This window comes from Chinchilla lanigera, unplaced genomic scaffold, assembly GCF_000276665.1.
Source record: "Chinchilla lanigera isolate Chin_1 unplaced genomic scaffold, ChiLan1.0 scaffold00080, whole genome shotgun sequence".
Lineage (NCBI taxonomy): Eukaryota > Metazoa > Chordata > Mammalia > Rodentia > Chinchillidae > Chinchilla > Chinchilla lanigera.
Window position 1 is genome coordinate 3314521 of NW_004955481.1, and position 10475 is coordinate 3324995.

General features: G+C 38.6%; 1 protein-coding gene across 6 annotated transcripts in view; it reads right to left on the minus strand.

Annotated features, from left to right (window-relative positions):
• Positions 1-10475, minus strand: part of Efcab5 (EF-hand calcium binding domain 5) — a 173440-nt gene that overhangs the window by 106732 nt on the left and 56233 nt on the right. For all 6 annotated transcript variants that reach the window (XM_013503354.1, XM_013503351.1, XM_013503350.1 and 3 more), the window contains exons 6-7: positions 8252-8300; positions 5768-5838 (exon numbers count right to left, since the gene is read on the minus strand). In XM_013503354.1, coding sequence (XP_013358808.1) covers positions 5768-5838; positions 8252-8300 — 120 coding nt within the window. The remainder of the gene's footprint in view (positions 1-5767; positions 5839-8251; positions 8301-10475) is intronic.

Sequence of the window (10475 nt, forward strand, 5' to 3'; positions counted from 1 at the left end):
CCATTGTTAATTCCCTACCACTTTGTTTGTAACTCTGTATTGTCTGTATTGTGCTTGTGATATGTTGTAAAATGTTGTATGTCTGTTAATGTTTCCTTCCTTTTATCCTTAAAATAAAATTAAAAAAAAATTTTTTTCTAAATTGCTCACTTGTAGGGAAACTAGTATAAGGCACATAGCTAAGAAGCACCAAGATTTATGGTACACACATCCATTTACATAAATTGTATCTCAATAAAATTGTTTTTAAAGGGTTAAAAAAGAAGCATGAAGAATCAATGTTTTGCAAGCAAATGTAACTTTTGAATATAACTATATTAAATTAATAAAGGAACTATTGTAGCACTATTGTTTTAAGAATGAAATTAAAATTTTAAATAGTCTTCCAAGAATGCCCACCAAAACCAGATAGATATGTTCAGAAAAGCATGATAATAGGACATTTCTTCCTTTGTATAACATATGCATGCTTGTTTAACTGAAGGCCTTGAAATGTAACTTGAGATGTTTAAACTCCCTTAGCAACCCATGATGTCACCCAACCCTCCAATCACAATGCATCAAAACTACCTTTGTACCTCCTTGTTGCTTTCCCTATAAAAGTCCTGAAACCCCTCCAGGTGGGGTGCTGACTCTTTGGGAGAGATCCCAGTCAGGCCCACTGGTATAATAAACTGCCTCCTAAACCCTCTTGGTGCTGTTTCTTCCTGTGTTTGGTCTGTTTTCTGTAACATTTCAACATCTCAATTTACATGGACCGGGAAGACCATGCTGACCAGTTAGGTCAACATTGGCTGAGGCCTGGCAGCTGAAGCAGGGTCCTCTCCAGGCTCCTTGACAGGAAGGCATGCCCTCCAGACCTTCTTGGAGTCCCCTTAGAGGACTAGACTACAGGCCTCTGCTCATTGCTAATGGTCCTCATTAGAATCAAGAGAGGGTAAAATGAGATCCCTGGGGCACCCCAGTCAGTCTATCAGTCATGCTCAGGCCTGCCCCAGGGAAGTCTCAACATCGAGACCATTGGGAAAGTCTGGAATGCTGTAACAGACCTCAACACTAGCCACCCTGACCAGTTCCTGTATATCGATTCTTGGCTTACCCTGTGTCAAAGCCTGCTGCCTTGGCTCTGTGCCTGTGCTCTACATGATGAAAGGACCATCCTGGTCATCAAAACAAATCCCTGAGACCTCTCAAAGCCATGTCAGGCCTGCCCTAAACTGGAGAAGCTTTATCTGGTCCTATCTGAAAACCCTGAGTCTGATCTGCCACCATCTTACATTCACAGGCCCCAAGCCACCTAGCTGGCCTTAGTGCCCCTACAGCTGATCCAAGAGACACCAGGGGGCCTCACCCTTCCAGATTCCATAGTGCTTCTGCCATCGCAGCCAGCACCACCACCATAACCAGTGCCACTGGTGCCACTGGCATCATCAGGGCTGAGCCATCACAGCCAGATCTCCCACTGTTTGGAGGCCTGCATCTACCACCTTTCCCATCTATCACCTAAGCTACACCACCTCTGGCCTCCGTGGAACATCCAGTTGCTATCCTAGACTCCATAGCTCCAATGCTTACAACTAGTGCAGCACCTCCTGAAACCCAGGCTGATTCTTTATCAGGAGCTATCAACATGGACAGAAACACTGACTTCCCCATCAGCCATCACCTCTGTTCTGCCACTCAGCTAGAACCTCCAGTTCATCTCCAGCTGCTGCTTCATGTATACCCCAGCACTCAGGGAGGCACACTCAACCAGCTGCCCTTGATGTATTATCAGCCATGTAGTTCCACTGACCTACACTGGAAACATCACAACCCATCCTACTCAGGGAAGCCCCAAGCAATGACTGACCTCCTTACATCCATCTTCTAGACCCACCTGCCAACATGGGATGACTGTCAGCAGCTCCTTTTAACCTTGTTTAATACTGAAGAATATCACCATATTCTAGACGGGACACATGCCTGGCGGAAATCCAAAGTCCCCTCCACTGTGGTTGACCCTAATGTTTGGGTGAACACAGTTCTGCCCCAAGCATGTCCAAACTGGGACTTCAATACCACAGAAGGCTATGAGGCCTTAAATCAGTACCACACAGCTCTCCTCATGGGCTTAAGGAGGTAAAAAGCCAAAGAACATGTCTAGGATTACAGAAGTTATTCAAGAACCCAATGAAAGTCCAGCCAAATTTTACAAGAGACTCTGTGAAGTCTACTGGGTCTACACAACTTTTAACCCAGTGGTGCCTCCAAATCAACAGATAATCAATGCTGTTTTCATTTCACAGTCAGCCTCTGACATTAGAAAAACAAATCCAAAAGGTGGATGGCTTTGCTGGCATAAAAACCACCCAATTACTTCAGGTTGCTCAAAAGGTTTTTGCGAACTGAGATAGAGCAAAGAAAAGAAAAAAACAATGATGTGAGACACATTGCAGAAGTCAGCAAAAAGTTGGTCTCCTGGCTTCAATGTTAGAAAAACCTGTTCCTAAAATACCTCACCAAGGCCAATCCTACCAAGGCAATCAATACAAGGCAGTGGGGCGGGGGCGGGGGGGGGGTGCTCACAAGCCTCACAACCTAAAACTGTCGGCAGAACTTATGCTCTGGTGGCTGACCAATGTGCTCACTGCAGACAATTTGGACACTGGAAGGATAAATGCCCCCTCTGTCTGCAGGATGAAAAGAAACCTGACTGTCTGGAGCTAACCTAGCCTGAGTCTCTTCTTCCTATCTTCGATGACAACTAATAGGACAGACTGGGTTCCATTAGGCTGGGGCCCTTGGAGCCCATGGTGATTTCCAGAATCAGGGGGAAAACCTATGACTTTCATGGTGAACAGTGGGGCTGAACATTCACTTGTAACTCAGCCTGTCATTCCGTTGACCTCCCAGTGAATCCAAGTTGTTGGCACCCCAGGAACTCCTTCTAAAAAGAAATTCTGTCAGAGCAGGTCCCGCAAGATTGATGGACACTATCAACCATAAATTCTTATATATGCCTGAGTGCCCTATTACTCCCTTAGGATGCAACCTCCTCTCCAAGTTGGGAGCAACCTTTTTTTTTGCTCCAAACCAGCCAGCTTCCCACATGCTTTGGTTCACTGCTCCAAACTTGATATTGATGCTGACTGTACCCTAAGAAGAAGAATGGCACCTACATCAGCCTGAAATGCCTGACAATCATGACCCTAAAGTTTTGAGAGACTTGTTGCCAAAAGTATGGGCACAGAACTCACCTCCAGGGCTTGTAGTTAATTGTAGTCCCTTGGTGATTGACCTCTGTCCCACTGCAATCCCTGTTGCTTCTAAACAGTACCCTATGTCAAGAGAACTATTAAACTGGACTATAGGACAAGCTGAATCCTCCTAGACCATGAAACGAGTGCTGTCAGCCACCCCAGTGCTAGGCATTCCTGATGTAACTAGACCCTTTAACTTATTTGTTGATGAATGGAGGCATGTAGCATCAGGGGTTCTAACACAGAATATCGGCCCCTGGGAAAAGACCCATTGCCTATTTCTCACAGAATATGGACTTGGTGGCCAAAGGCTTGGCCTCCCTGCCTGAGGGCACTGGCAGTGATGGTGTTCCTGCTCAAAGAGGCTGACAAATTAACTTTGGGACAAAATCTAATAGTCCAAGTGCCACATGCCATTCTAGAGCTACTCAGCAGTCAGGAACATCTCAAACAGCTGTGTCACTCAGTATCAAGGACTACTCTGTGAAAATCCCCGACTTACTTTTCAACTGACTACACCTCTAAATCCAGCTCCTTTCCTGCCCTCTGAGCTTGGCCCTCATAACCATGACTGTCTCACCTTAACCAATTAATTTTTCACTAGCCAGCTGATCTACAGATGGAGCCCTTGTCTGATGCTGAGTACACCATGTTCATGGATGGAAGTTGTCAAGGCTGGAAAATGCCAGACCAGCTATGCAGTCATCACCATGGAAGAGGTGCTTCTAGCTGAACCTCTTCCTTAAAACTGTTCTGCTCAAACTGTGAGCCTTAATACAAGCTCTCAACTAGGCAACAGAGAAAAAGGTAAATATCTACACTGACTCAAGGTATGCTTTTGCCACTGTTCATGTCCACAGAATCTTGTACAAAGAACATGGACTTCTCATGGCAAAAGGAAAACAAATTAAAAACAAAGATGTAGGGACCAAATCTGCCTTTGTACCTCCCTGCTTGCTTTCCCTATAAAAGTCCCAAAACTCCTCCAGGTGGGGCACTGACTCACTGGGAGAGATCCTGGGGAGGCCGAATGGTGTAATAAATTGCCTCTTAAACTTTCTTAGTGCCATTTCTTCCCATGTTTGGTCTGCTTTTATGTAACAGTTTGTTCCTCTGCATGTTTTCTTTGAGTAGCTTATCTTACTTGTATTTTATTTTAAGGGGATTTTGAGGGATTTTATCTTAAGGAGGTGACTGAATAATGACATGGAGACACTAATTCCATTGGAAGATTTTTATTTCTTTATGTCATTTCATATAGTGCCAAAGAGAAGGCATCAGGTTTTAGTCATGAGGCAGAAGCAGAAAAAAAGCAAAGGGAAAATCTAAAGCAGAGTTCTTATTGGCATTTCCACAGAAAATGCAAGACAAAGCAAGGTAAATGATTTAGTTCTGCCTAATTTGAATAATTTGGGCAGACTTCAGGGTACAGCAGCTATACCTGATTGTCTGGTAACTGGCCCTGAATTCATTTATGGGAAGAGAATTATTGACCTGATGTGTAAGAATTAGTACAGAGATGGTTCATTTCATGGCTTCTGCAGAACAGGGGAGATATAAACAATATTGCCCATTAGTTTGGTTCTGTGACTGATGGGTGTCATATAGACAAAAACAGAATCTAAGGAAACACAATGAAAATGTAACTGAGATAGAATTTGTAAAATTCTGCTATGTACAAAAATTATTTCAAAAACCATTTTGGAAATCCATCATATAGAAGTTTGAAACTGTATACAGTGTATAGTGTTTTCCTTCAGTGGAACAGAGCGCATATGAGAAGAGAAAGAGAAAGTTATCTTGACTCTAAGGACTCACTAAAGAAAACAAGAAGAAATAGAGGAACCATGAAAAAATAAGAAAATGCACTGTTATTCCAACTCAGAATTCTAGTATCATTAAATTGCTTCTTTCATTTATTCTATTACAATAGAATCCTACTTTCTCAGGTATCACACCATGTAGAATTTGAAACCAAGTTGCCCAAATACTAATTTCCCAGTTCCACAGATGGTGAGACCATGTGTATGTTATTGTTTTTTCTGAACCTCAGTGGTTTTATTTATAAAAGTAGAGGATTAACAAACTAGTAGAGCATGAGCACTAGTGAGAGGATTACCCAAAATATACACAGATAGCTTAGGACAGTGCTTAATCCAAAGGAAATGATTTGGAAGTTTTAGGTCTCATTATTATTTATACAACCAGCTTTTGTTGAGCATAAAATGTTGATTTTTCTTTATCTTACCAGAGGATGTCAGTGGAAGTTTTTCATTTTCATACCATGAGTGCCACTGATTAAAAGAAATTGTAAAATGCCTTTGATTGTTAGATGAAGCCAAATTTCAGAGGGCTTACAAAATTTAAAGTGTGTATCTTAGAATTGATAAAATAAATTTTATACTTTCACTTAATTATAAGTTAACGTATGTGTGACATCCACCAAAAGACAGTTTGAAACTGGAGAAATAATTTGATTATTTCTAGATATTAGATACTAATATTAGATAATATTAATTTCTTACTTCTGTGAATTCTGCTTTGCTCAATCTTGGTTCCATTGAGTCAATAATATCCACTTGTTTGAACTCTGGTTCTAATTTTGGAATAGAAATTATTTGCTAGTTAGGTTGTTTTAATACATTCATATTTTATATTTATACTACAGTACTCAAAAGAAAAACATAAAATTATTTTTAACTAATGTTCTTCTATAGTTATAATAAAGTAAATATATACTTGGAGAACATTTCCATTACTACAAAATTTTTCTTTTTCCTGGCTTTTATTTAATCAAGCAACTTAAATGCTAAAAAGTATGAACCTAAATTTTTAATTTTAATTTTAAATTGTGCAGTTCTGGGATAGACCTCAGGACCTTGTGCATGCTAGGTGAGCACTACAGCACTGAGATACATTCACATTCCCAGCTATAATTTTTTAAACTAGTTTTGGATAAAGCAGAAAAAATATGCACACTAGTATAAAGACTACAAAAACATCTGTTTTGTTTTATGCTAGCAGATCCCGAATCAAAAGATGTCTTTGGTTCTTAATGTTTCTTAAATTAACTAACAATATATGAAGATATTCTCTTAGCAAAAGACTCAAATAACACAAAAATACCAGCAGCAAAACATGAATATCCTCCTTTTGCTCTACTCCCCCCATCAGTCCCTTCATTCCTCCATACCCCAGAAGTAACCACTGTCAACAGTTTATCATTCTCTGGCAACCTTTGTGTGTATTTCCATATGTTTTATTTTTCTCTATGTACATATAAAAATTGATCTACAACTTGCTTTTCTTTTTTACTATCCCAATTTTCTCTAATTTTTTTTTTCCATCAGGATCCCCATAGGGGATCTTAACTCACTCCTGTACCTCCACCCAAAATAAAATGAATAAGTGCAGTTATTTTAAAGAATTTCTGAAACAGGAGCAGAGGTTGAACTGACTAGAGAATCACAATTTGGGGATAGGCTGAGAACAGGGAGAAGGAAAAAAGATTGTCAGAAAGGTCTAAATCAGGTTTGGGATCAGTGACCAGGAAGATGAGATATATTTTTATTCTGAAAAGTGAGAACAGAACTGGGGATAAAGTTCCCTGATAGAGGGCTTGCCTAGCTTGTGCAAGGTCCTAGGTTCAATCATCAGTACACAAAAAAGGGGAGAACAGACTTCAAACATTCTCACTACCTATTGTTAACCATTATATCACATGATAGAAAAATTAACTCAAAAATCAGTCGAACATAAATTCTATAAATACCAGGTCCTTAATTCACGTTCTTTATGTGACAAATAAGATTTTTGTGTTTTTTTTTAATCTCTTTCTGAAAATAAATGTACCAAAATCTACTGTTCTCCATAGGGGTGGTACTGTTAACCTCTGCCCCCAGCGTGCATTGTGGAACTATGTGGAAGAATTTTTGGTATTACAGTGATGGGGAGAACTACCACAATTTTTGTATAATTTTCCTCTCTTGTCAGACATTCAAGTAGGTGAAAAATCTATTTATAATAATTTTTTGAATTTGGAACTGAACTGTATTCTATGTATTAAAGAGTACAGTTTTGCTGTTGCTTTTTTTTTTTTTTTTTCACTTTTGGTGTTAGGGATTGAACCAAGGGCCTTGTGCATGCTAAACAGGTACTCTGTCACTGAGCTACACTCTCACCCTTAATTTTACTATTGACTTTTCCAAAAATGTAACTACTGTGAAAATTGGAGGAAAGATTAAATGTTAAATTAATTCTGAAACTTGACCAAGGGTTGCTCATAATTTTAGAATGTGTTATAGAAGGTAACATAAATTGTATCTGAATTCTAATATGACAGATACACACGGGATTAAATACACACGTAATGATGGGAATTATACACACACACACACACACACACATAAATCCATTCATTTTGCCCTTATTTCAAAATGTCAAATACAAAGAGGATTAATTGCATATAATTTTACTCTTATTATATCTAAATGTTCATAATAAAAGGTAGAACTATCTGACTACTGCCTTATTCTTCTAGCAAAGTTGTAACAAAACAGATACATATTAAAATTAGTACATGTGACTTTTAATGCTTTTCTTTATATTTCTCCTTTATGTAAGTTATTATATCTTTCTTTTAAAATTATGTAAATAATATTTTCTAAGAATGTTATAAGACTGTAGTGGTGAATCTATGGCACACATGCCAAATATATTATCATTGAAAGCTCTACAAGGTTTACCATCACTGTCATATGATAATAAAGGGGTATTAGAGAATATTTATAATAAAATGGAGCCCTAGCCTACAGGGATGGAGAATGATTCTTCTCAGCTTTTCTAGTTGTTTTTCTGGAAAAAGTAAAAGAGATTAATTTCACCTGTAAGAACTTTCAACAACATTTTTCAACATTGACTTTTCATCTGAATTCAGTGCCTCCACCACCACACTTCCCCACCCCCCAAAAAAGAAAGAAAAGAAACAAAAAACCAGTAGGTATACTTACTAAGTTCAAAATCTGGCCTTTGAAAAAACTCATGAAGAACATTTTGAATCTACAAATTAAAAAAAAAAAAAAAGAAACTCCTCAGTTATCACATACTTAGTATTTTAGACTAAAAGCTACCTACAGTTTTTCTATTTAAATGCTCGTGATCTTTCTAACAAAAGACAGTTATAATTTACTTTTAGTTTAAAGAAAACTTCAAGGAATACAAGATATGATTGAACAAGATATGATTGAAGGTTTACATTTTTAAAGATTAGTAACAGTAAAAGATGCACTGCCATTAATCCATGTCAAAATACTCCCCATTAATTCAAACACATTTATACCATTATTCTTGGTACTTTCTGAAGTACTTCTGAAGTACTTCTTTCTGAAGTACTTCTGGAAGTCTTTCATGAGGTATGATCAAAAATACAGTGAATGATACTGCTACATGCCATCCAATGGAAAGGCAGGTTTGTGAAAACACTGTGGTATGTCCTTGTTATGACTTGTATATAGATGTCCCCCAAAAGCTTCATACAATCATAGGTAGGGAGTTTCAAAGGTGGTTAGGTTAGGGTGTGCGAATGTGGACTAAGAGTGTGACAGTGGGGACACACATGTTGAAATATCCCATTGTTTCTTGTGTGAGAAACCCAAAGGGTAAATAAGGACAAAAATGGAGAATAATATTGGGAAGGAGAAAGAAAATCTTCAAATGGGAAGGGGAACAGGGAGTGGGAGGGGGAAGGAAGAGAAGGGAATAGGGTTTTATAAAAAAGAATGGGCCGGGTGCAGTGACTACACATGCCTGTAATCCCAGCACTCAGGAGGCTGAAGCAGGAGGATCATTGCAAGTTTGAGGCCAGCCTCGGCTACATACTCAGTTCAAGGCCAGCCTGAACTGCATAGTAAAACCCTATCTCAAAAAAATGGAAGGAAAACAATAGAAACAAAGTTTTGTCAATGGAGAGAAGTAGAAGGATTGAAGGGAAGGGAGGGGAATGGGAAAACAAAGAGAATTAAGATATATTATGTACAGGTGCAAATTCCCTGATAAATGTGATCATTATGTATGTACAGAACGTACCAATAAAATTTATTTTTAAAAAAAGAGTGTGCTTTGAAGATATCAGTATGTAATACAACCACCATTGTTAATTCCCTACCACTTTGTTTGTAACTCTGTATTGTCTGTATTGTGCTTGTGATATGTTGTAAAATGTTGTATGTCTGTTAGTGTTTCCCTCCTTTTATCTTTAAAATAAAAAAAAAGAGTGTGATGCTGTGATTAAGGATATAAATAACAGAACCCCCACCCTGAGTATGAGTGGCATCAATAATAGACTTATAGCTTGGACAGAATATAAAGGGAGAGAGGAAAGGCAGGCTGCTGCTCTTGCTGCTCCCTCACTGCTTTGGCTGCTTGCTGCATTCCTGTCTGCCATACCATGAGATGTTTCTCCTTGGCAACGTCCCTCTGCTATCCATCTCTACTTCGAACCAGCCAACCATGGACTGAAACCTCTACAAACTATGAGCTGAAATAAACCTTTTCAGCTTTAACTTTGGGTGTTGGGTATTTTGTCTCAGCAATGGCAAAAGTAACTGAGACTGTCCTCATCTACCTTATTCACTGGACCTGGCACTGTGCAACTTCTGGTTCTTCTCCAAAGTCAAAATGACCATGAAAAATAAAGTTTTGAATCAGTTCAGGACATTGAGGCAGGCAAAATAACACAATTAAACATAGGAAAAAAGACTTTCAGAAGTGCCTCAGAAAGTGGCAAAAATGATGGGATAAGTGTTCTTGAAGAAAGGGAAAATATTTTGAGGGGGATTAATAGCACTATGTCTTTTGCTATAATAATTTTTTAAAAATTTAAATACCCATTTTTTTCACCATACCTTCTATTAAGTACTTTCACTAGTAAGTCCTCAGTGATGCCCAAACTTTTTATGTAAGAATGACTTAGATACAGAGAATGACCGTTTTACTCCCTCCAGGGGACAGTTCTAGTCACCTTCCAACAACAGGCATGATAAAGCTGAGGTACATTTAGCAACCAGATAGGAAATCCTGAGAGTCCTCTATACTTCTTCACTTTTTTGAGAAAAAAATTAAAACTCAGAGTTTTTGGTCCATTTTTTATTTTTTTTTATTTTAAGGATAAAAGGAGGGAAACATTAACAGACATACAACATTTTACAACATATCACAAGCACAATACAGACAATA